General features: G+C 43.7%; 1 protein-coding gene across 1 annotated transcript in view; it reads left to right on the forward strand.

Moving 5' to 3' along the window:
- RFTN2 (raftlin family member 2) overlaps positions 1-26,940 on the forward strand; it is a 52,026-nt gene that overhangs the window by 20,514 nt on the left and 4,572 nt on the right. The window contains exons 7-10 of the mRNA XM_083468913.1: positions 1,678-1,881; positions 4,144-4,265; positions 6,868-6,971; positions 25,522-25,600. Of these exons, the coding sequence (XP_083325039.1) occupies positions 1,678-1,881; positions 4,144-4,265; positions 6,868-6,971; positions 25,522-25,600 (509 nt within the window). The remainder of the gene's footprint in view (positions 1-1,677; positions 1,882-4,143; positions 4,266-6,867; positions 6,972-25,521; positions 25,601-26,940) is intronic.

The following is a 26,940-nucleotide window of genomic DNA, read 5'->3' on the forward strand; positions in this document are numbered from 1 at the left end:
CAGTGCCCTTATCCAGAAGGTCCCCATAAACCTGATGGACCTGTTTTGCCACCTCCCCAACCCCAGCTACAAATGTGGATGGAAGCAGGCATGTGGGTGTGCTACACACAGCAACAGGATGGCCTTCAGTAGGAACAAGGGGTCTGTGCTATGAATGGGGCAGAATTTCAATTGAATTTGCATTTAAAGGCCAACCTACTTAATTTGCAGTTACTGAAACGATGCACAGACTGAAACACGACTAGCCTATGAGAACAGCACTTCTCCGAAATTTCCAGTGCAGTTTTCCCCCCAGGAGCTGTGTGTGCATATACTGGGCTCAAGTGTGCATAAAATGCACGTGTAAGTGAAAACAACATACATAAGTGAAAACAACATACATTACATTAGGGGAAATGGTTTTGCAAAAAAAAAAAAAAATTGACAAAAATATCTTGCGAAATGAGTATGATGAGGAATTTTTGGAAATAATGGTGAATTTTCAAAAGGAGTTGGGTTGTTTTTTGTTTTAAGTAAACTGATATGGTATTGTGGAGTACTGAACTCAAGCTTGGGAAACTGAAAGAAACAAGAATTAACAGATTTGTGCATCCCTGGTCTGTGAGCATCCCCATTTAGCTCCCTGACTTTCCTACAAGTTACTTGGATTGCACATTCAGCTCAAGCAAATATGCATTAACCTCCCATTTCTCCTAATCACCAGTTACACCATCAGTAGGCATGCCAGCAGGTGACGTGGTGATGGTGAAACAGAACTTTGTCAACTTTGTTGACATACAGTCCCATGTGGCTGTGCCCATATTGGATCAAATCATGCTCTTCCTCTTCTCCATCTTCTTCCCCATTTTCTATTTAACACAATGTGGTTTTAACTACTGGAGGAGGGGAGTAGTATAAACCATTTGTGGCTTAAGGAAACTGTTCTATGAAGGTCTTACAAACAAATAAAGCTCCTAAGGTCTTTGCATTTTCCAGACAGAGGCAGTGTAGGCATTCTGTATTAACCGAAGAACGGCACGAAGATAGGTAATCAAGAAGAAAGCAACTTAGGCAAGTATGCGCAGAGTGGGAAAGGTGAATCTTGGAAATGTTGAAAAGGAAGTTGCCGTTGTCTGAAGTTCAGTTTGGGGGGGGGATCAGAACTCTGTGAAGGGATGTCGGCAGCATAATTGCAGAGACCAGATTATGCCATGAGATGCCAGCAGTGTAAAAATAGATTGGATAGATGAGAAAATTAGAGCACTGAGAAAGGGGATGTAAAACAAGACGGGCAAAGTGCCTAGGACTGGGCAGGGAAGATTCAAAAGCAGAGCTGTCCAACTCAAAAAGAGACAGAGAATGAGCATTTTGAGAGTTAGGAAAAGAACTCAAAGATGAGACAACCTTGTTCTGTCTAAGGAGAAGGAGGATTTCAAATGTTAAGCACCTCTATTAAGTTGTCTGTTGGCTCAGAAGCTTCCAGCATATTGACTTTCAACACCCCACTTGAGTTTAAATGGTTTTCATTCGCCATGTTGAGGCTTTATGTCATGATCTATGGACAAGTTTGTTCTCTCCACTAGAAATACTGATAACTGCTCTTGATAAGTGTTCCATTTTTAAGAGGGTAATCTTAGTTACTCCATTCCTCCAAGCCCTCATTATCCCTGACTTCTTTATTTTCTAATATCTTATCAGATAACAAATTGTATACAGTCTTCAACGTCTTTGAGGATGATACCACCTGTTGGACATATCACGACGGTGTCTTGTCTCTAAAAGTGTCAAGGAAAGGACCAGTGATCAGTACTTTGGATGCTGACTGGCTTGAGTTAACCACCTTTTATTACAAACAAGGGTTGTCCTTAATTGATTCATTCGTACACTGGGAGGCTTCTAAAGGTAAGTGTAATCATACCATTAGTCTCTTTGCACCTGAAAAAAGGCGATAATAGTATTATTTATTTCAGAACAGTAAAGGACCTAGATAATGTAGTGGCTTCTCTTACTTAATCAATGTTGTACAAGAAGAGTAGGAAGAAGGAAATGATTATTGTGAGGGAAGACACAAATAGTAGAGAAATACTCTATTTTTTCAACAAGTAATATTTTTCTAACAACGTTAATTTTTCTTAGAGAATTAGATGGCAAAAAATTAGGGGTGTTTGTGAGTGAACCGACCTGATTCACATCTCCTAAATTAACACACGGATAGGAACACAGTTGTCTTTTGTTTTTCTGAATTTTGTGATACCATTCATAGCTCTAGTAATGCATCAAAATGCATATAAAAAGTGCCTTTTAGGATACCCTATTTGATATGGATGTTTCTGAAGCAAGAGAATAGCACATAATTGGTTACTTATGTGATTGGAAGTTTGGGCTTCAATGTGATTGTTTGGTAACTGAAAAGCTTCAAGTCCTTTAAAGTAGCATGCTAATTTTTCACCCAATATTCATTTCTTTACTGTTATTATCACTGTTTGTGATAGTTGGGTATGAATGGAACAAAGGGCATCAAGAACAGTTTCTTTGTGTGAGGTCTCTGAAGAGCTGCTTCTGACAAAGATTTCACACAGTCCTTGTATGGAAGATATTCAAGTGAGAAGCATTAATAGCTAAATGATAACATTAAGAAAACCTCTCAAGTGAGTAATTTTATGCCTGCTCAGTGCTTTATACTTTACACATTAACATAAAGTATATGTAAACAAACAATAACGTGGTTCATTTAAGATGTCTTCTTAATGTTATCATTTGGCTATTAATGTTCATTTTAATGCTTTCCATAACTGATTTTCCCTGTGTGGAAAATAGTTGAACATAAACAATTTTAATATGGCAATTAGATATATTTATTAGAATGTTTTTATTCCTTTATCTTTGGAAACTAAACCTTTCTAGATTTTGTTTTAGTATGTCATGGGCGATTGACTGTGTTTGGCATTTACAGAGAAAAGTACATACAGTATAGTAACGTAACAGATTGTGGAATTAAGTGTGGGGACTCCACAAGTTGCTAGCGCCATTACTTGGAAGTAGCAAATGATGCCCTGGGTCGATCTGTAGGAAAAGGATCTGTTCTCAAAAGGATCTCTAAAATGGTCATGTGTTAAGAGACAGAAGGAAGAGTGTGCTCCCAATGTCTCACACTGATGATGTCACTTCTGGGCTCACTTCATTCTGCAGCATTCTTCACAGCGATGATAATGTGTGAGGGTGCGACATCCTGGTATATGCGGGTGGTGCTGTGGTCTAAACCACTGAGCCTCTTGGGCTTGCCAGTCAGAAGGTCAGCGGTTTGAATCCCCGCGATGGGATGAGCTCCCATTGCTCTGTCCCAGCTCCTGCCAACCTAGCAGTTCGAAAGCACACCAGTGCAAGTAGATAAATAGGTATCACTGCGGCGGGAAGGTAAACTGTGTTTCCGTGCGCTCTGGTTTCCGTCACGGTGTTCTGTTGCGCCAGAAGTGGTTTAGTCATGCTGGCCACTTGACCCGGAAAGCTGTCTGTGGACAAACACCGGCTCCCTCGGCCTGAAAGCAAGATGAGCGCCGCAACCTCATAGTCGCCTGGACAGGACTCAACCATCCAGTGGTCCTTAATATCCTAAGAAGTGTGTGTGAGGGAGGCATGCAGACAGAGGTCATCTGAACATTATAAAACTACAACAGATCAGAGGACAACAGTTCAGGCACTGTTTCTCTCTCTCTCTCTCTCTCTCTCTCTCTCTCTCACACACACACACACACACACACACACACACACATATATCTCTAGCACATGCAATGTGCCAGGAATCAGGTACCTCCTTTTACAGGCTCTTTAGGAGAGGGAAATGACATATTTCTTCTACACAGTAATTCCATACCAGGGGTGTGTGTGGGTGTGTGGGTGTGTGTGTGTGTGTGTGTGTAATCTCTCATGGAGAATAGCACTAGAAGCTGTTGCAATCCACCCTTGATTCCAAGATCAGTTTAGTTAGTAAAGGTGACATTATTTTTCTCTGTAGACTCCAAACACAGAAGAGTGCTGACGTGCTAAGACAGAATAGGAAGAAAAACACCCTAATTTGAATGTAATAAAAAGCAGCTACATTAATGATATATTTCTTAACAATTCAAGGTTTCTATCACTTACTTCCTTCTTTTCTTGTTTCCCTAGCTGACTACTTGCCCAAATCATTAGAAGGCTTATTTATATATGAAGAAGAAGGCACAGGAGTGCCCGGTTCAAACAGGAAAGGAAATGATGCCATTGTTGTAGAACAATGGACTGTAATTGAGGTAAATGCCTTGTTTTTGTTTTTATGTATGCAAGTTAGTCTCATAGGTTTGTTTGTCTCCAGATTCAGAATGATATTGATTACAAATTTAGTTCAAATTAGTAAATCAGTATAAGCCAGTCTGTAAAATGGGTGCAACTGAGTTGACTTGAGTTGGAAAACCCAATTACTATATTTTCTTGTAAACGCTCTTAACTAATACATAAATGTTACTAAGGAAATATTGATAGTGTAGATGTTGGTCAGGCCTTTAAGGTTACATACCGATTCAAACTTTTGAGGCACACACTATCAGATCATAGTATCTGCTACTTAAAATACATCATAGCAGATTATTTCATTCAGCAAGAAGCCTCTGAATAAATATCAGGAGCTGGCCACAGTCGTATATTGCGATTTCTGCGTCACACATTCTTATTTGAACATTTCGTGCAAAATACGCCTGGCAGACAAACCTGAAAAACCACACATTGGTTTGGGTTGATGTTTGGTTTGGGCCAAAGAAATTAGCCACTGTACTGCTGACAGTATATATGTGGTGGCAGCTTCTGCTGGAAAGACTGAACTTCTTGCTTAAATGATGGAACTGGTTTCTAGGAAATGAAGAAGCACAATTAGCTGACTCGTTAAGTTCCCCAATCAAGGTGGCCTCTCAAAAATGTGTTTGCCTTTGGAATATTTCTTTCCCCACCCCGCTTTGGGGCTGAGAGCAGCTTTTCTAACCACTAGGCATTCTACTTTTAAATTATACTGCGTTTCAAAAATCCTTAACTTTGGAAGGGTAAGACTTTTTTTATAAAAAAAAAGTAAGGGGAAGTAGTGCATAAAATAAGCACCGTATTTTTCGCTCTATAAGACGCACCAAACCACAAGACGCACCTAGTTTTTGGAGGAGGAAAACAAGAAAAAAAATATTCTGAATCTCAGAAGCCAGAACAGCAAGAGGGATCGGTGCGCAGTGAAAGCAGCAATCCCTCTTGCTGTTCTGGCTTCTGGGATAGCTGCGCAGCCTGCATTCGTTCCATAAGACGCACACACATTTCCCCTTACTTTTTAGGAGGGGAAAAAGTGAGTCTTATAGAGCAAAAAATACAGTATCTAGTAAAGTAGTTCTGTTAGCACAGGAGCATTTGGCTGGGCAACTGAGCTTCCTCTCCCCGTGTGCCTCCTGCACACCCCATAAATCTGTTCTCCCTCCTGAGTAAATTTGAAGTATGGGGACATGCAGGGAGAGGAAGTTCCATTGTGTAAAAGGAAATCCTAGTGCTCACAGAACTACTTCAGAACTACTTTGTTGTATTATACCACCCAATGGCTCAATTCTGATGACCATGCATTCAAACAGAAGGAAGAAGTAGCAAACTTACCTTTTCATTTTAAACATGGCTTGTTTCCTCATCAGCAAAAGTGGCTTTGGCAGAATATCCAGATTTCTCCGACAAACAATTGCTATGTTTGATCAGAGGCAGCATTAATGAAGAAAGCAGAATCACAGACTCCTCATAATTTCCTTGTTTGCTCTCAGTTCAGCGACAGAGTTAAAGGTCAATCAGGCACATAACATCCTTTTTCCTTTTATTTTTGCTTCTGTCATGAGAGGAAGGGCAGGGCATGCATTAAAGTTATAGTAATAACATAGTAAAGTAATTATAATAACAAATAACAACTGGGGATGGGGAAAAGAGGGGAGATGAAATTTGTATGTGAGTATAACATGCCAATCAGATCCAATGCAAGTTTACCAAGTTTGAATAGCTAAATAACCAAGAATAGCCAAATAACATAAACAGACTTTGCCAGTAATTGTCTGAGCTATCTAACTTCTCAGGTTTAGCAGAGTTAATTGTGTTGGGCCAATAATGCCATTTTTCAGAGTTCATCTGCCTGCCACACACATTCTTTTTCAGTCATGGGATTAATCAGGCATTAGAATTGCCATGCCCTTCCTGATGGGGGGGCAGATGCCCCCGCCACCTATCAGGAACTGGATCCTAGCCTGCACCCTGCTTTGGCAAATGGGGATGCCAGCTGGGACTTGGGCTGTGCCAGGGGGCGGAGCCAACAGAGCGGGTAGGGTTTCCTCAAATCTGCCCATTTAACTAGCCCGTACCTGGGGCTCTACCTCTTTGTTCCCTCGCCGGTTTTCCCGACCCACCCGCCCTCAGTTTTTAGCTGATAGTCAATAATAATAATACAGTGGTACCTCGGGTTACATATGTTTCAGGTTACAGACGCTTCAGGTTACAGACTCCGCTAACCCAGAAATAGCACCTTGGGTTAATAACTTTGCTTCAGGATGAGAACAGAAATCTTGTACTTAATTCGTTCCGGAGGTCCGTTCTTAACCTGAAACTGTTCTTAACATGAAGCACCACTTTAACTAATGGGGCCTCCTGCTGCTGCCGCGGCGCCGGAGCACGATTTCTGTTCTCATCCTGAAGCAAAGTTCTTAACCCGAGGTACTATTTCTGGGTTAGCGGAGTCTGTAACCTGAAGCGTATCTAACCAGAAGCGTATGTAACCCGAGGTACTGTATTTGGCTTGTGGAAATGCTTGCTGCTCTCCCCAAATATACTAATGCCTCTGTGTGTTTTTTTATATAGGGCAGTGAAATCAAAACGGATTATGGCCCTTTGCTACACACCTTGGCTGAGTTCGGTTGGCTTTTGACGTGTGTGCTGCCTACTCCAATCATCCGACTGGACAGGTAGATGAAAACAGTGCCTTTCTCTCCCTAGTGCACGGCAGCCTGGCTTGAGGGGACATACCTGCTCCTGACAGCACACGGGGTCTGAAGTGACGCCACCTGGTAGGCAGGGCTTCTGCTTTCACCCGAACAGCTCTGTCTCAGAGGCACGGTTCTCCAGGAGCGCCAATCAAGGGCTTTCAAATGAGTCACATGCACATCAAAAATTTAAATGCTGAGCAGGGTCTCCGTCCCTCCTGACTATAATAATAATAATAATTTATTATTTATACCCCGCCTATCTGGCTGAGTTTCCCCAGCCCCTCTGGGCGGCTCCCAATCAAATGTTAAAAACTGTACAGCATTAAATATTAAAAACTTCCCTAAACAGGGCTGCCTTCAGATGTCTTTTAAAGATAGGATAGCTGCTTATTTCCTTCACATCTGAAGGGAGGGCGTTCTGCAGGGCGGGCGCCACCACCGAGAAGGCCCTCTGCCTGGTTCCCTGTAACCTCACTTCTCGCAGTGAGGGAACCGCCAGAAGGCCCTCGGTGATGGATCTCAGTATCCGGGCTGAACAATGGGGGTGGAGACGCTCCTTCAGGTATACAGGACCGAGGCCATTTAGGGCTTTAAAGGTCAGCACCAACACTTTGAATTGTGCTCGGAAACATACTGGGAGCCAATGCAGACCTCTCAGGACTGGTGTTATAGGGTCTTGGCGGCTACTCCCAGTCACCAGTCTAGCTGCCACATTCTGGATTAATTGCAGTTTCCAGGTCACCTTCAAAGGTAGCCCCATGTAGAGCGTGTTGCAGTAGCCCAAGCGAGAGATAACAAGAGCATGCACCACTCTGGCGAGACAGTCTGCGGGCAGGTAGGGTCTCAGCCTACGTACCAGATGGAGCTGGTACACAGCTGCCCTGGACACGGATTTAACCTGTGCCTCCATGGACAGCTGTGAGTCCAAAATGCCTCCCAGGCTGCGCCCCTGGTCCTTCAGGGGCACGGTTACCCCATTCAGGACCAGGGAATCCTCCACACCTGCCCACCCCCTGTCCCCCCGAAACAGTACTTCTTGTCAGGATTCAACCTCAATCTGTTAGCTGCCATCCATCCTCCAACCCCCTCCAGACACTCACACAGTTAACCAAGTCAGCCTGAGAAGGGAGGTTTCTCATTTCTGTTTGTAAGCAGCAGCTGTTGGGTTTCTTACCTCATTGTGAGGGTCTCCAGCTGTTTTTGGACTGCAACTCCCATCATCCCTAGCTTAGCAGGACTAGTGGTCAGGGGTGATGGGAACTGTAGTCCAAAAACAGCTGGAGACCCGAGTTTGGGAATCCCTGAATTAGAACAATTATGGTACCCCTCTTCTGTGATAGATTCAAACAGGAGCGACCGTTTCACTGTAATTACAAAGTTTGTTGCTTGGGAAGGAACATTTTGGTGGTGGGTGGAGTAGCTCAGGAACCGATCCAAGCAAATACGTATTTTTTTCCAAGGGAGTTGACCTAGTTTCTGAATCAATTCTTCTTTTTAAGTGGAAAAGCAGCGCTAGTGTTCCAGATAGTGTTGATAAAATACTCGACTGCAGGGTGTTTTTTTTCTAAGGGAGAAGAGTACATTGTTATCACAGGAAAAAAAAAAAACAGAAGCAACTGAGATTTGGGAGTTCCCTGTTTTGTTTTGAAAAAATTGTAGCCTGAAAATCTCCATCAAGACTTGAGCTCTGGTTAAAAATCTGTCCTGAAATATTTGGTGGGGTTTTTTTTTTGAAGAGAAGAATCACGGTTTTGTTTTTGTTTTTTGTCCCATAGTTTCATTCTGAATATTTTCTGCACTTTTGTTGTGGAAAATAAATTGGGGGATTTATTTATTTATTTATTTATTTATTTATAACCCATCTGGCTGGGTTGCTAGTCATAAAACTGAATCACAAAAACTGTTACGCACTAGTGAGACATCTGTCAAAAGACATTCATTTTAGCATAAACATGGTATCGCTGTTGTCTGAATATGCTCATTTTTTCCTGATCAACTGAAACCTTTAGAGCAGCATCGCATTTGCTATTTTTCAGGATCTGAAATGATCAAGTAGGAAAAACCAGCAGAAGGGAAATTGTCCCAAATTGCTTTCCATCCACATCCTTGCAGATTTTAACCACGACAAGCGTTTAAAGGCAAACAGGAAGCGGCTCTTGGCTTGATTGCCTGTAGAAGGGAACCGGGGCATCATAAGCAGAAAAGGGGAGGTAGAGGAAGTCGGAAATATTACATAACTAGCCAACTCTTGCAGACAATAATATTTGAGTTATTGAGTGGCATGATTTATCATGTGCTAATACTGAATGAGCACTGTTTCTGAGCCATGATGGGTATGGTTGTGGAAATAAAGGTAGAAAATTAAGGGAAAATTCCAGACATCGGTAGACTAAGGAATCTCCATCACATGGTGGGATGCAGACGTGCATTAACAACAGCACATGCAGGCAATGATGGGGATGGAGACTCTCTTTGAGGATGGAACCGTTCAGGGCTTTAAAGGGCAGCACCAACACTTGGAATTGTGCTCAGAAATGTACCAGGAGCCAATGGAGATCTTTCTTTTCTTTTTTTTAATTACATTTTAAATTAAATTTTCCAACATACATTTATAATATCCAATCTAAATTTATCACATATTTTCTCTTTTAGACTTCCTTCAACCTCTCTGACAATCGTCCATTATTCAAATTTTTAAGTACGCATTTCCTAATTTTATATTGCATTTTATAAACCTTCACACACTTAGTTTTCATCAATACAATAGTCCTCTATCATTCACAGAACTTCTTGAAATCCCACTAGCGTTATTTGCTCATCACATACACATTTCAGATAGTCTGAAAATTTCCCCCAGTCTTCAATGCACTTTTGATCTCGTATATATCTGATCTTTCCTGTTAGTTTGTCTAGTTCAGCATACTCCATCAGTTTCATTCTCCAGTTGTTCCTGTTTCCATTTTTGGGCCAATAATATATAATAATAAAATAATAATAATAATATAATAATAATATAATAATAATAATAATAATAATAATAATAATAATAATAATAATATAATAATAATAATAATAATAATAATAATAATAATAATAATAATAATAATAATATTTGGGCCAATGGAGATCTTTCAGGACTGGTGTTATATGGTCCAGGCGGCCGCTCCCAGTCGCCGGTCTAGCTGCCGCATTCTGGATTAGCTGTAGTTTCTGAGTCACCTTCAAAGGTAGCCCCATGTAGAATGCATTGCAGTAGTCCACGCTGGAGATAACCAGAGCATGCGCCACTCTGGCGAGACAGTATTCATGTGAGCTGTTTTAATTGCTTTCAAACTGTTGTAATCTATCCTGGGACTTCATGGTAAAAGGCAGGCAAGAAATCTCAATAATAAACAACAGTAATAGGAACAATAACAGCTACTTTTAAATAGAAGGGCTGCAATCCAACAAAGTGTGCATATAGACTTTTTCCATTTTTTAAGGCAAAACCTGTAGTAATACACTGTTTAACAGTAAAGACTAAATGGGGGCCTCCTCCTTTACTGACTAGCAATTCCAATTGCTGTTTGCATAGCCCAGGGTGTTAGATCAGGTTGGCAAATCACATACCCTGCACGTGAATTCCTCATCTTGCTAGGGTTCTTCATCCAAAAGCCTGCTTCTGGCACACACATATGTGAGTTGGAGTGCTGGTGTAATGTCTGGCAAAACCATTACATGATTTAGATTTAAAATTTCAGTGTTATGTCCTTCAACTGATAAATCATTTCCACTGGTATCTATTCTGCAAAGTAAACGTAGCAACAATTAAAAATAGGCAGACAGAGGAAATGCCACATTAATTAGTATTTGTCTGATGGGTTTTATGCTGTCTTTCACATGGCGGATTTCCTTAAGAATGCAAATCACATGTCTGAATACAGAACAGCATTTTCTGCAGTCTACGGTTCTCTTTCCCTCCCCGCACCCCCCGCCACTGACTTTGAACTCCTAACATCAGAACTCCTGTTGAATCTTAATAACTTTTAGTATCCCAATGTCTTGTACCTTTCAGTGCTAAATGTAAGGACAGAGCTGTTGTTTTCCCCAAATCAGCTGGCGCAGTGCTCTATGCAGAGAATTAAATCAGAATAAAAATAATAAATAAAAATGGGAAATTATGGGTTGGTTCCTAAGACACAAGAGCAGAGTTCTACTCACATTAACAGGCCTTTCCTGCTAAGTCCTTGGATCCCTCTGGGCACTCTGAAAATCAACTCATGAGGCTCGGGGTATCAGAGATGGAACCAGGGGGACTGTACCTTTTTTGAACAGGTGCTTTACTCACGGTAACCTTTGGATCCAGCCATATGCATAAACTTCTTGTGCAACTACTAGAGTAAAAGCAGTCACACACTTGAGAATACTGTAGTTTTCGCTCCATAACACGTGTTTTTTTCCTCCTAGAAAGTAAGGGGAAATGTCTGTGCGTGTTACGGAGCGAATGCTTCCCTCCTCCGTGGTTTCCAGCGGGAGAAGAGCCGCTGAATGGGGAGGAGAGAGGGACAGAGTGCCTGCTTCTTTAAAGGAGCAAAGCGAGAGGGGAGAGGAGCCGCTTACACGAGTGTAAGCCTGTCCGGTTGGCTCCTTTAAAGAAAGCTGGCTCTCTGTATCTCTCTCCTCCCGCTTTGCTGGAAATAGCAGGCAAGATTTTCAGTCTCCTCCCGCTTTGCTTTTCAGCTTGCTAAGGGGGGGGGGAGGAGGGAGAGAAGCAGAATCTGCTTGCTTTAAAGGAGCCTACCGGACAGGAGCCGCTTACACTCGTGTAAGCGGCTCCTGTCCGGTAGGCTCCTTTAAAGCAAGCAGGCTCTCTGTCCCTCCAGCAAAGTTTTTCAGCTCGCTAAGGAGGGAGAGAAGCAAAACCTGCTCCATGTGTGCTCCTTGTCCCTTGAATGCTTTTCCTTCCCTCCCCACTTAAAACGTGGTTACAAAGCACAGATCCACATGGATCCTCAGGATTTTTGCACTGGGTCACCCCAAATTCACCATCAGATCACATAGCATGTCCATGGCTACAGTTTGTACCAAAAAAATCACACACCCACTGTTTCATGGGGCTGCAGTGGTGCAAAAACATGGTTACAAACATGGATTCACATGGATCCTCAGGATTTTTGCATTGGGCTACCCCAAACTCACCGTCAGATCACATGTCTGTGGCCACAGCATGAACCACAAAAATCATACATCCACTGTTTCGTTTAGAATATTTTTTTCTTGTTTTCCTCCTCTAAAAACTACATGCGTGTTATGGTCGGGTGCGTGTTATCGAGCGAAAAATACGGTAAATGAAACAGTGAAAGAAGCACTCATTAGCTTCCCTCTGAAGCTTTTGTTTTCACACTCATATTCTACCAATTAACAGTTTTTGCAGACGCCAAGCCATCCCACCAAGTGATGATGCAACTGCACTGCTTTGAAAAGGTGTGAATCTCCAGTAACTTAGCAGTCAGAACAACAAAAGTGTCTTGTGGCACCTTAAAGGCACCTTATGTTCACGGACTACAGTCCACATATATCTTCTTCCTTTTTGGGGGTAAAGCAAATGAGAACAGAAGGAGTTCCCCTGACTTGAAGACTTTTGGGTCTGGCTGAGCTGTTTCAATAATAATAATAATAATAATAATAATAATAATAATAATAATAATTTATTTGTACCCTGCCCATCTGGCTGGGTCTCCCCAGCCACTCTGGGCAGCTTCCAACAAAGATTAAAAATACATTAAAATGTCACACATTAAAAACTTCCCCGAACAGATGTATTCTAAATGTCAGGTGGTTGTTTATGTCTTTGACATCTGAAAGGAGGGCGTTCCACAGGGCGGGCGCCACTACCAAGAAGGCCCTCTGCCTGGTTCCCTGTAGCTTTGCTTCTCGCAGTGAGAGAACCGCCAGAAGGCCCTCAGAGCTGGACCTCAGCATCCGGGCAGAACAATGGGGGTGGAGACGCTCCTTCAGGTATACTGGGCCGAGGCCATTTAGGGCTTTAAAGGTCAACACCAACACTTTGAATTGTGCTCGGAAACGTACTGGGAGCCAGTGTAGGCATTTCATTTTTCTTGTTGCTGGCTAGATAGACATATAGACTATCTGCTGCTGTTATTTTTAATTTGTTTTTATTAAGGGTTGTATCCATTGGTGCCCTTCCACAACCAAGTTCTTCCGTTCACAGTTTTGCTAACAGGACAGGAAGAGCAATGATTATTGCCATTCCTTCCTTCCTACTGCTGCAGCCCACAAGCACCATCTTCCATCCCAGAATCGTCAAATTGTAGATTTGGAAGAGACCCCGAGGATCATCTAGTCCAACCCCCAGCCACCTTAGTGTTATGAGCACCACATTCTAATCCACTGAGCTACCCAGTCCCAGAAAATCGGAAGCAGATTTTCAGGGAACTGTACAGGGGAGGGAAATTGGCAAAAAGCCTCTCTCCTCCTCTTGCAGGGGATGCAGGTGGTGCTGTGGGTTAAACCACAGAGCCTAGGACTTGCTGATCAGAAGGTCGGCAGTTCGAATCCCCGCGACGGGGTGAGCTCCCGTTGCTCGGTCCCTGCTCCTGCCAACCTAGCCGTTTGAAAACACGTCAAAGTGCAAGTAGATAAATAGGTACCACTCCAGCAGGAAGGTAAACAGCGTTTCCATGCGCTGCTCTGGTTTGCCAGAAGTGGCTTAGTCATGCTGGCCACATGACCCAGAAGCTGTACGCCGGCTCCCTCGGCCAATAAAGCGAGACGAACGCCGCAACCCCAGAGTCGGCCACAACTGGACCTAATGGTCAGGGCTCCCTTTACCTTTACCTTTTACCTCCTCTTGCAGAGTCATCCTGGTTCAAAAGTCTTCCCATGAAAAGAAGAGCACTAGCAAATTCAGCCCTAAGAAGTGTGCAATATGCCCTCTTTAAAAATAATTAAACATCTAATCCCATATATACAAAAACCAACATAGCTCCGGCAATTAATTTGTTTCTAATTCTTTCTGTATAAAATGTCATGAAATAGGAAGCACCATCCCTCTGGCCATGACTGCGGCTCCCTAAGCCTGGTTTTCAGTCAACTTTATTTCCTTTCCCAGGATACTGCAAGAGAAGCCTTTTCTGCCCTCAACAAACTTGTAACAGCTATCAGCTTCGACAAATGAACTAAATATACCCTTCAAAGCAGCCAAATTAAAGAAAAAAACCACAACTGTTAGGAAGGCAAAAAACAGTGTTAGAAAGGTAAACGAATTGCAGTGGCGTGCTATCTCCTTGTCAGCTTAAGTTATGCATTCTTTGGCAAAGGCGTAAAAGAGAAAGCGGGGTGTGAGAGTTAACTTATAAAAGAAACTCCTTTTTAATGCACTTTCCCTCCCTCATTGAAATTCAGTAGAAATTCCACCATCACTCAACTCAGTTGTGAATTAAAGTAAGCCCCTCGACATTGTCGTGTTCAGCATTTTAATAAGCCCAGACATCACACATGTTAAACTTGCTTCCAGTCTAAGTAGCACTCGCCTGCTTCCTTGTTAAAATCAAAGTTTTGCCGTCGTCAAACTATTTTAATTATTCTGTGCCTTTGTTCAGGAGGGTACACAGCAAAGGAAATGCCTTGTTGCCAGACAAATTCCTGGGATCAGAATCCTGCACATTTCTTTACCTAGCAGGAAGGTTTGCATGTAATACGATGTTTCTTCCTTCTCCCCCTCTCACCTCCCTAGCCTTTCGCAGTGCAATCTTTGGAGTTATTTCAATATCCTGAATACTGGTTCCTTAGGCACATACTAGTATGTGGTGGTACTTAATGCCAAGCGACATGTTTCACAGAAGATGCATGTATCAGCCTTCCAGTATATGTACATGTCTGTGTATACCGTATTTTTCGCTCCATAAGACGCACCTGACCATAAGACGCACCTATTTTTTAGAGGGGAAATGCAAGGGGGGGGGGAATTCTTTAAAGGGAGTGCTGAGCAGAGCTTGTATGCATCCCAGGCTCTCCTCAGTGCTCCCTTTCACGACTCGTGTAGAGCGTGTGTGCAGCGTTTGCAGGATTTTTCTCCTTGGGGAAAAGCCCCCAAGAGCCGCACACACGCACCATGCGGCTCTTGGGGGCTTTTCTGGGAGGTGGGGGAAGGGACTGAGTGGTGATAAAAATGACGAGGATAAAAATAATACAGGAAGATTGTACAGAGTATCTTAATTTTCTTAATGCAGGGAATTTCAGCACAAACGGTCCAACCATATCCAGTCATCTTTTTGTGACAAGGCTCTGTGCTTTGGACAGCTGTGATTGGCATGCGGAAATTCAGCAGTTCTGTCGCCACGTCAGGAAGCGTTGCACCTGTTGGATTTCATCAAGCAGCTGTTAAAGGCACAGAACATTTGTCAAGGGAAAAAAAAGGTGGCGACTCCGACATAACGGATCAGAGCTTTGTCTGGATTGTTCCTTCAAGGTGCAATCTGTCCCTGTCCAACAAACATAAAAAGATGGCGATCCAGCATTTGATCTAATATGAAACATTTTAAAGCAATAGATTTTGCCCCTTGCCAGATTCAGGAAATAGAAAATTGTTTTCAATACTTCTAGATAGTTCACTGAAAACAAGATTTCTCTTTCAGTTTTAGCTAACTTTTGTTGCATCAAGGCCTAACAAGTCTAAAGCATTTAGACTTTGATGCAACTGAATGTAGTTGTGACGTGATTCATTTCATTTGAAATCAGTGATGCAAGCGAATTGCGACTCAATTAAATCCTGTTGCTTTCAGTGGTGCTGCAGCTGTGCACCTACCTATCTGAGAAAGTAAGAGTTGTTCAACGGTGGGACGGTCTCCATCGGGAGCTTGTGCACTCTCCTTCGTTGGAGGTTTTTAAGCAGAAGTTGGATAGCCATCTGTCATGGATGCCTTAGGTGAAATTATTTCATTGCAGGGTTTGGACTAGATGACCCCTGGGGTCAATTCCAACTCTAGGGTTCCATGAAACACTGTTGTTGTTGTTGTTTAGTCATTTAGTCGTGTCCGACTCTTCGTGACCCCATGGACCAGAGCACCCCAGGCACTCCTGTCTTCCGCTGCCTCCCGCAGTTTGGTCAAACTCATGCTGGTAGCTTCGAGAACACCATCCAACCATCTCGTCCTCTGGCATCCCCTTCTCCTTCTCCATCTTTCCCAACATCAGGGTCTTTTCCAGGGAGTCTTCTCTTCTCATGAGGTGGCCAAAGTATTGGAGCCTCAGCTTCAGGATCTGTCCTTCCAGTGAGCGCTCAGGGCTGATTTCCTTAAGAATGGAGAGGTTTGATCTTCTTGCAGTCCATGGGACTCTCAAGAGTCTCCTCCAGCACCATAATTCAAAAGCATCAATTCTTCGGCGATCAGCCCTCTTTATGGTCCAGCTCTCACTTCCATACTCGGCTTCTCTGAGTTATTCAAGCCTCTGCACCACGGCAAGGCAGTGATACATGAAGGGGATGAAATACTGTATCTTCATGCATTCCCTCCCCCCCAAAACCAGCTTCAATCCGAATTGAGAAAAAGAATAACCTAGCTGTGTTCCAAACTAGTAGTGTTGCGAAGATTGTAATAAAAATGGGGCCATTGTGAAATAACAGAAGTATCAGTATGGTTGGGGGAATCCCAAGATTTGCAAAAGTACAAAAATATCTTCACACACACACACAAAAGATCGGACTGGTGTCTGCGCAATGAGGAACGATGGAATGTAGACTGTCAACTGGAAAAGAGAAATGGAAAGAGCATGGGATGCCCAGCTTGGAGAGACTAGCTGTCTAGAGCCCTGAACAGGAGCACATTTTACATGTGGATCCTTTTGGATGAAAGGGCAGGGTAGAAATCAGTTAATTAACCGAATATTGAGATAAGGCGATTCTTTATTTACTAGCCTTTTTGCTTTTGTCTGTAAATGCAACTGTCTCATTAAAAGCAAGAAGGAAAATGCACAGACAATACATTTGAAATCTACATTTGCAAGCAAATGGAGGCTGCAATGTCGTAAGAGATGCTTTTGCACCAAGGGGAAAGCCTATAAATGACTGGCCACAAGCCAGAACAAAAGTTGATATGTTTATGAAGCCCTGTTGGTTTCAGTGAGATTCATGGCCGTTGTCTATGGTCATTGCTATCAAGTTTTTTAATACTGCTGATGGGATTGTGAAATCACAGGAGTGATTTTGTGACCTGTTCTTCTTACGTTCTACTTCTGCTTTCTTCTTTCTTCTTTATGCAATCCTTTGCTTCTTCTAACATCCTGACACCCCTTTCTTATCTAAGCCTCAAATAATCTAACAGCATAATCTCAACATGGTCTACTGAGAAATCCTATTATATTGTAGTTTTATGTTGCAAACTGCCCCAATATCTATGGGTATAGGGCTGTATACTAACTAAATCAATCAATCAATCACTCACTCAATCAATCAATCATCAATCAATCAATCAATCAATCAATCAATCAGCAGGGCTTGCTCTCAGGAGGTGAGGGAATAAGCACTATTGAATTCAGTGGTATTTATTAGTTCATTTCTTCCATTTGTATGCCAGCATTTTCCTCCAAGAAGCTCAAGGTGTGACATACATAGTTCTGCCTTTTTTCATTTAATTCCCACATGAATGAACCCTGTGAGGTAGTTTATTAGGCTGAGAGGCAATGACTGGCCCAAGGTCACTAAAGGACATTCTGGTCTCCCATATCTTAAAGTTAAAGGGACCATTAGGTCCAGTCGTGGCCAACTCTTGGATTACGGTGCTCATCTCGCTTTACTGGCCGAGGGAGCTGGCGTACAACTTCCGGGTCATGTAGCCAGCATGACTAAGCCGCTTTTGGCGAACCAGAGCAGCGCACAGAAATGCCGTTTACCTTCCTGCCAGAGTGGTACCTATTTATCTACTTGCACTTTGATGTGCTTTCGAACTGCTAGGTTGGCAGGAGCAGGGACCGAGCAACGGGAGCTCACCCCATCACGGGGATTCGAACCGCCGACCTTCTGATCGGCAAGTCCTAGGCTCTGTAGTTTAACCCACAGCGCCACCCGCGTCCCTCCCAGATCTTAGTCATACTCTAACCACTGCGCAACACTGCCTATCTGTCTGCTTCTGAGTATAAATGTTTAAGATTGCATTGTTAGTCTGATTCTTCAACTCGCCATCCTTTTTCTTTGACTGCTTCCCACCCCCCATTCCTTTCCATAAGAAGTTCAATTTCCGTCGCCCACTTTTAGAGACTCAACCCCCATTTTTCTCTGCATTCTCTTGCTGCTATTTTTATTATGCTCACACCTTCCATCCTGAGTATTGTGCCCCTTTGATCTCTCCCCCCTCCAATCCCAACCAGCTCTTTCTCACTTCCTCTTCAATTGCCACCCTTCCTCTTTCCTTTGCATTTCCTTGACTGCTGGTCTGTAGGCAAGGCCACAGCTTCCTTAATCACTAATACAGAAGCTAGTTTTCCTGTAGGAATCCAATAAAAATGTTGTTCTGTATCATCAAAGATGCTAAAATTATACCTGCAGAGGATATAAACATTTGAAGATTGTCTGACTTAATCCAGCCAAAGCTTAACAATTTGGATTGATTTCAGAGTCTTCCTTTCCCGATGAAATGAATTGAACTTTGAAGTGATTGACTTGACCTGGCTGTGTACACATTAATGTTTACTCCAGCTCAAGCGCACTCCCACCGCTGGCATTTGAAGCCAAGTAACACGGGTGGCGCTGTGGTCTAAACCACTGAGTTTGGGCTTGCCGATCAGAAGGTCGGCGGTTCAAATCCCCGCGACGGGGTGAGCTCCGGTTGCTCAGTCCCTGCTCCTGCCAACCTAACAGTTCAAAAGCACATCAAAGTGCAAGTAGATAAATAGGTACCGCTCCGGCGGGAAGGTAAACGGCGTTTCCGTGCGCTGCTCTGGTTCGCCAGAAGCGGCTTAGTCATGCTACCCACATGACCCGGAAAAACTGTCTGGGCAAATGCCAGCTCCCTCGGCCTGTAAAGCGAGATGAGTGCCGCAACCCCAGAGTCGTCTGCAACTGGACAATGGTCAGAGGTCCCTTTACCTTTACTTATGCATGACATTAGACCAGGTATCCTGCAGCTTCTTGAAAAAATACTCCTGTTTGATGTGCTTCCCTTCAAACCAGCTTCCATCTGATTAGAAAACGGAAGCCATGGTTGAGCTGAGGTGTGTATATTGCAGGCAGTTGTCGCACATGCTCAGATGACCGCTTCCGTGAATTGGGAGTTTGGTGCAGGGAAACAAATCAGGTAATGGGCATAAAGTGAAGGCATTGCCCCCCCTGCTCTACAACAACATAAAAATGTGACTTTAAATGCAACAGGGGATAATGGCCTTGCTGCGTTTTAAGCCGCAAATTTGTACACAGCCTGGGTCGTGCGCTATCTTTGCAAGGATTGAGTTTAGTATCATAATGGCACATTATGCATCAGCGGCGTAGCTAGCTGCTTGGGCGCCTGGGCAGTGTGGAGCTTGCTGGCACCTGAGCCACCGCGTCGCTCCCAGGAGAGACGCATGGCTCGGGCACACTGCAGGCCCCAGTGCCCCACTGCAGGCTGCCCCAGTGCCGCCCACACCGCCCCCCCAGCTATGCCTCTGTTATGCATTTATATGAGTTGCAGAAGAAGAAGAAGAGTTTGGATTTGATATCCCGCTTTATCACTACCCGAAGGAGTCTCAGAGCAGCTAACAATCTCCTTTCCCTTCCTCACCCACAACACTCTGTGAGGTGAGTGGGGCTGAGAGACTTCAGAGAAGTGTGACTAGCCCAAGGTCACCCAGCAGCTGCATGTGGAGGAGCGGGGAAGTGAACCCGGCTCACCAGATTACAAGTCTACCGCTCTTAACCACTACACCACACTGGCTCTCCTGCAGGAATGGGGTGGGCCAAATTGTTTCCCTCCTTTCCAGTCCCTAAGCGGGAAAGGTAATAGGGTTCACAGCAGCTGGCGGTTTCGTTTCATTCCACTTTTAGTTTGCATAACCGCCTTTCTATATTACTCTACGCAAGGCGGTTTACAAGCTGAAGAAACAACAAATATCACACACCTTATAACAATCTGATCCATTTATTGAGTTTTTATATTCTGCTGGAAGTCACCTGGAGTGTCTGTGGAAAACCGAGCCAGATGAGCAGGGTATAAATAACAAGATTATTATTTAAATTTATTATTATTATTATTATTATTATTATTATTATCATTATTATTATTATCCAATGCAAAACATAAGTTAAAAATAATCAACTTACATCCAATAAAGTAATATTCAATAATCCGTTAGTGCGCAATGAAATTAAGTATCAGCAAACAATAATTAAACAGAAGTTCACTCAGCAACTACAATTAATGATTACAAAACTATAATCAGTAATCCAGGCTATGTAGAAATAGAGGAAGCTGCTTTATACTCAGTCAGACCATTTGTCCATCTACTCCAGTATTGTCTACACAGACTGGCAGCAGCAACTTTCCAGGGTTTCAGGTAGGGGACATTGCCTGGAGTTGCCAGGCATCGAACCTGAGACCGTCTGCCTCCAAAACACCTGCTCTGCCCCTGAGCTGTGGCCCTTCCCCTGAAGGAGCGTCTCCACCCCCATCGTTCAGCCCGTACACTGAGGTCCGGCTCCAAGGGCCTTCTGGCAGTTCCCTCACTGCGAGAAGTGAGGTTACAGGGAACCGGGCAGAGGGCCTTCTCGGTGGTGGCGCCCTCCCTGTGGAACACCCTCCTATCAGATGTCAAGGAAATAAAGAGCTATCTGACTTTTAGAAGACATCTGAAGGGAGCCCTGTTTAGGGAAGTTTTTAATGTCTGGTGTTTTATCATGTTTTTAATATTCTGTTGGGAGCCGCCCAGAGTGGCTGGGGTATAAGTAATATATTATTATTATTATTATGTGTAGGAACCCCATGCAAAATGCACATCAGCGTTTAGGTATTTCCATTAACACTTTACTAACCCTGCCTCTCCTCTCTCTTTGACATGCTGCTAGAGAGTGAACCACCAAAGGGTAAGCTGAATTGTGCAGTCTTGCAAATTTCCACGAAGACCTTCCTGTGTTTCTCGTCTTTTGGGGGTCAACTCAGCTTCACTCAAGCCAGGCCTGGAAAGGGTGCTTGGAGCTAGAATCTTTGAATATGGTGGACTGGACTGTCTTAATTAAATGCATAATGCCCTTGCTGAGAAAAACATTGCTTTGCGTATATTGATGGAGAACAGAAGCAACACGATCTTGGTCACAGCAATTCACAAAGTGTGCTGCTGTTTGTCTTAAGCCCATTTCTGTGTTCAAATAGAAGCGCTGAAACTGCTTTTGTGAAAAGCATCTGGCTTAGAGGTGGTGAACATGTGGTCCTCCAATTGCTTTTTTTGGTACTATTTTTATTAATATTTCATTAAGAGAATTTCATTTGTAAAAAGATAAAAGGGGGGAGAAAGAAGGAAAAGAATGAGAGAGAATGAAAAAAGAAAGAAAAAATGCTCTTACATTTCCGTGCATTATTATGCAGATCTATGTATTCTTTTTATCCTAATACACATATAATTGTCAGTAACCTAACCCATTCTGTGTAAACTCATTCCAAATACCATTGTATTAATCCAAAGAAAGACTGCGTCTATAAACTGTCCATTCATATGTTCCCAGTGTTGTCAAGCCATTGTTAAAGGGGAATCGTATCTCTATTTTTCCCATCGGTCTCTTGGTCACCATTAGTGCACGTAGAATCCATTTTTGCTGTCCTATTGTCAATTTCCATACAATGGGTATACAGTTCAAGAGCACATTCACCTCTGAAAATCTTTAAAAAGTGTCTTGCTTATAGAGTCCAGCACTTTCTCCTAAAACTTAATAAGTGTGGGACACAGTAAAAGCATATGTTTCGAAGAAGCATTATCCATATTACATCTACAACAAAGAGCTACATTAGGTAGTCTTTTTTTATACAAATGTAAGGGAGTCCAATAGATTCTAAATTGTATTTTCTGTTGTAGAAGTCTTAGTTTAAGATCTATCGATACATCAAATACCAAAGCCAAATATGGTCCTCCAAACATTATTGAACTACAGTCACAGCAGCCGTAGCCAAAGTAGACAGTGATCAGGGATGATGAGAGTTGTAGCCATTTACCACAATATAAGTAAAGATAAAGTAAAGGGACGTGGGTGGCGCTGTGGGTTAAACCACAGAGCCTAGGGCTTGCCAATTATAAGGTTGGCAGTTCGAATCCCTGCGATGGGGTGAGCTCCTGTTGCTCGGTCCCTGCTCCTGCCAACCTAGCAATTTGAAAGCACGTCAAAGTGCAAGTAGATAAATAGGTACCGCTCCAGTGGGAAGGTAAACGGCGTTTCCGTGCGCTGCTCTGGTTCGCCAGAAGCGGCTTAGTCATGCTGGCCACATGACCCGGAAGCTGTACGCCGGCTCCCTCGGCCAATAAAGCGAGATGAGCGCCGCAACCCCAGAGTCGGCCACGACTGGACCTAATGGTCAGGGGTCCCTTTACCTTTACCTTTAAGTACCTTTAAGTAAAGATCATTACAATCCAGGATAGAATTAAGTGCATTAAAGCACATTGTATTCTGTGTACTGTGGTGTTCTAGTTAATTCTACAGGCTTTGTGATAATTCTGTGGGCAGGCTAAATGACTTAAGAGTGCTCAACTCCAGATGCTTGATGGAATGACATGTAACATTGGCTTCCTTAGCAAATTCCAAACTTATGAACTGGGTGACATCCAACTAAAGTTGAAGATGAAAAATAATAATAATAATAATAGCAGCTGGGACTCAGGGGATAGCATATGGCTAAGCTGAGCACACACCCAGGCAATTCTGAGAATGTCCCTTTCTCAGAAGCTGCTCTCCACAGAATTCCCAAATTGCTGTTTCCTGGACCCTGAGTTCAAGACAGAGTGCTGAATTCATCTAGCCCAGAACGCCAGCAGAAGGCAGCTCAAGGACTCCTGCTAGCACAACTGGGTCCCCCCCCCCCCCGCCTTAGGCTTGGGCAATAATATACAGTGGTACCTCGGGTTACAGAAGCTTCAGGTCACAGACTCTGCTAACCCAGAAATAGTACCTTGGGTTAAGAACTTTGCTTCAGGATGAGAACAGAAATCACGTGGCGACGGGAGGCCCCATTAGCTAAAGTGGTACCAGACACAGACCATAAGTTGATACACTCTCCACAGTACAATGGTAAAATGCCATCAACAGGTCCTTTGAGAAATTGTTTTTCTGGAGGATTCTCAGAAAATATAACCTCTGCTGTGTTCTCTTCATCAGGTCTTTGCTGTTTTCTCCCCAGGTTAGGTCATCTCTCAACTCCATTCCCAGTAATCGAAACACCGAGACCTGTCCCACGCACTACCCCTCAATAATAAGTGGCTAATATTCAATTTACATTTCCTAAAGTCCACAATAATCTCTTTTGTTTTCTTTAAGTTAAGGAGTAAGTTTCCTCTTTTAAAAAAAAACAAAAACTGGCTAACCGTAGTCTTTGCGTCAGTAAGTTTCTGCTTAGATTAGTAAGAAGAAGAAGAGTTTCAGCAGTGGGCAAGGCCGGTCAGGGAACCTCATCTCCTTACTTGACATCTGGCAGGAAAAATATATTAACCCTGGAGAAAACTAAGGCGTGAAGGAGACAGCTGGTTTGGAACAAAGGGGAGATCAAAAGCAGCTTTAAAACAACAACATAACATTGCATGTCAAAATTGGTAATGATAGCACTGTCCAATGTGACTAAAATGAGATGGGCTGTGTTCTTGTGTGTGGACTGTGGAGGCCAGGGGTTGGGAACTTTGCAGCCTCCAGATGTTGCTAAAATGCAACTCCCATCAGCACCAGCAAGCACGGCCAACAGCCAGGGGTGATGGGAACTAAGGTTCAGCAACATCTGGAGGACCAGAAGTTCCCCGCAGCTGGAATAGATCAATAATGTGGGTGGGCGTGAGATGTGCCACAAATTGATCCTAAGTTAGTCTCTCACATTTCAGTGAATAATAATAATAATAATTTATTATTTATACCCCACCCATCTGGCTGGGCTTCCCCAGCCACTCTGGGCGGCTTCCAAAAAAATATTAAAATACTGTAATACATCAAGCATTAAAAACTCCCCTAAACAGGGTTGCCTTCAGATGTCTTCTAAAAGTCTGGTAGTTGTTGTTCTCTTTGACTTCTGGTGGGAGGGCATTCCACAGAGAAGGCCTTCTGCCTGGTTCCCTGTAACTTGGCCTCTCGCAGTGAGGGAACCGCCAGAAGGCCCTCGGAGCTGGACCTCAGTGTCCGGGCAGAACGATGGGGGTGGAGACGCTCCTTCAGGTATACTGGACCGAGGCCGTTTAGGGCTTTAAAGGTCAGCACCAACACTTTGAATTGTGCTCGGAAACGTACTGGGAGCCAATGTAGGTCTTTTAAGACCGGTGTTATATGGTCTCGGCGGCCGCTCCCAGTCACCAGTCTAGCTGCGGCGTTCTGGATTAGTTGTAGTTTCCGGGTCACCTTCAAAGGTAGCCCCATGTAGAGCGCATTGCAGTAGTCCAAGCGGGAGATAACCAGAGCATGCACCACTTTGGCGAGGCAGTCTGCAGGCAGATAGGGTCTCAGCCTATGTACCAGATGGAGCTGGTAAACAGCTGCCCTTGACACAGATTTGACCTATGCCTCCATGGACAGCTGTGAGTCCAAAATGACTCCCAGTCTGCGCACCTGGTCCTTCACCTGGTGGAAAGGTGGGGAAACCAGTTGCCAGAACAATTTAGCATCGTTCTTTAAGGAAGCGTTTAATAGTGAGGACCAGGAAATATATTCAAATGGCCATTTCTTTGTTGCTGACAGTGCTTTATATTCTCTTTTAAATTCAAGATAGGCTGGAGGTAAGTGACTTAAGACCTACTTTCCTATACTCTTTTCAAGAGTCCCTAAGATCTTTTTTCTTTCCACGACAATCATGGTCGAACCAGTCACGCCCTGTGGAATTAATGGTTTTGTCACCTGAATTTACCTTAGTTGAGACCACATCCTTTAGGAGTCCAGTAAGATTATCATGTGCCTCAATAGAAGCTTCTACAGATTGACCATGTATAATTTTTGATCTCAAATGAATTGCTGGTTCCGAATTGAGTCTGGTGTTAACTGCAGTAGACTACAGTGGTACCTCAGGTTACATACATTTCAGGTTACAGATGCTTCAGGTTACAGACTCCACTAACCCAGAAATAGTACCTCGGGTTAAGAACTTTGCTTCAGGATGAGAACAGAAATCGTGCTCCGGTGGCGCGATGGCAGCACGAAGCCCCATTAGCTAAAGTGGTGCTTCAGGTTAAGAACAGTCCTCCATAACAAATTAAGTACTTAACCAGAGGTACCACTGTACTTCAGAGACCGTTTTATTATTTGCTTTGTAGGGACGTCTGCCTCACGGTTTGGCACCTGCAATTAATTAACTAATTAGCAAACGTTCTAAAAGCAGCTTCTTTCGTTTTTCAGCGAGGGAAATTTGGCCACAAAGCAAGTTGTTTTCCTCCAGAGGCCTGTTATGTGGAGCCCAGCTGCTCAGACGCCTGAGGTAAGAATGATGATCTGCGTAGGTATGAGCGAACAGAAAGATTGCAGGTGTGGTGCAACGGCTGTTAAAATTAGCCTGTGTTGTTTGCATGCGTCCGCTGTGCTTCATGACCGAGCAAGAGGCGTTTAAAGCCTCAGCCAGAGTTCTTGGCTCATAGGATTTTGCCCAACTTTTCTCCTGTTCTCTTCTTTAAACTTGCTTCTTCGCAAATAGGCTAAGATAACACTGTGTAGACTTAGAAAATAATAATAATAACACAACAACAACCACTAGCTTTCCCCCACCCTTAGATTCTTTGTTGAATTTTCTGCAAAACCATTTGGCATTCCTCTGCAATCCAGGACAAGCATACAAATTATGCCTGGGGCTGTGTCTGGGAAAGAAAGAACTTCATTATAACCCCAGCAGCAGCGACAGAGGTTTCCTCCCCCCCCCCACTCCACAATAAGGAGCACATTGTGTGGGGTTACGCAATGACTAGGATGAGCTGTGCGACAGACTATTATCCGTTTCCTCACGGGTTGAAAAAAAAAAGACGTTACAAGGGCTCAGAATAGTTTGTGCAGTTGCTGACCTCAGATGATCCGTCGTCCAGCTGGGCAATTTCCCTGCGAGGAGTATCTGTGCAAAAACCACACTGGCTATTTTGCTGCTGCCTCAGCAGGGTGTGGTAGCAGAGGCCCCACAGCCAGCAGTTGCCCTCTCTCCATCGTCACCGTGGCCTGATCACTGGGTTATTATTAACATTTTCCTTTACGGGGCATCCCTACAAGCTACCATTAGGTAAAGGTAAAGGGACCCCTGACCATTAGGTCCAGTCGTGGCCAACTCTGGGGTTGCAGCGCTCATCTCGCTTTATTGGCTGAGGGAGCCGGCGTACAGCTTCTGGGTCATGTGGCCAGCATGACTAAGCCGCTTCTGGCAAACCACAGCAGCGCACGGAAAAGCCATTTATCTTCCCGCCGCAGCGGTACCTATTTATCTACTTGCACTTTGACGTGCTTTCGAACTGCTGGGTTGGCAGGAGCAGGGACTGAGCAACGGGAGCTCACCCCATCGCGGGGATTCGAACGGCCAACCTTCTGATCGGCAAGTCCTAGGCTCTGTGGTTTAACCCACAGCACCACCACAAGCTACCGTTATGTGTACCTTAAATGCAACCTCTGGCAGTGAGGTTCATGTATTCCCAAACTTAGGGCTCCAGCTGTTTTTGGACCACAACTTCCATCATCCCTAGCTAGGACTTGTAGTCCAAAAACAGCTGGTGACTACTGCACCCCGTGTTTTGTTAGCCCAAAAATGGAAAACGAGCAAGGTCCCAACTAAAGAAGAATGGCAAC

The sequence above is a fragment of the Podarcis liolepis genome (assembly GCF_965112155.1).
Source record: "Podarcis liolepis genome assembly, chromosome: 1".
Taxonomy (NCBI): Eukaryota; Metazoa; Chordata; class Lepidosauria; order Squamata; family Lacertidae; genus Podarcis; species Podarcis liolepis.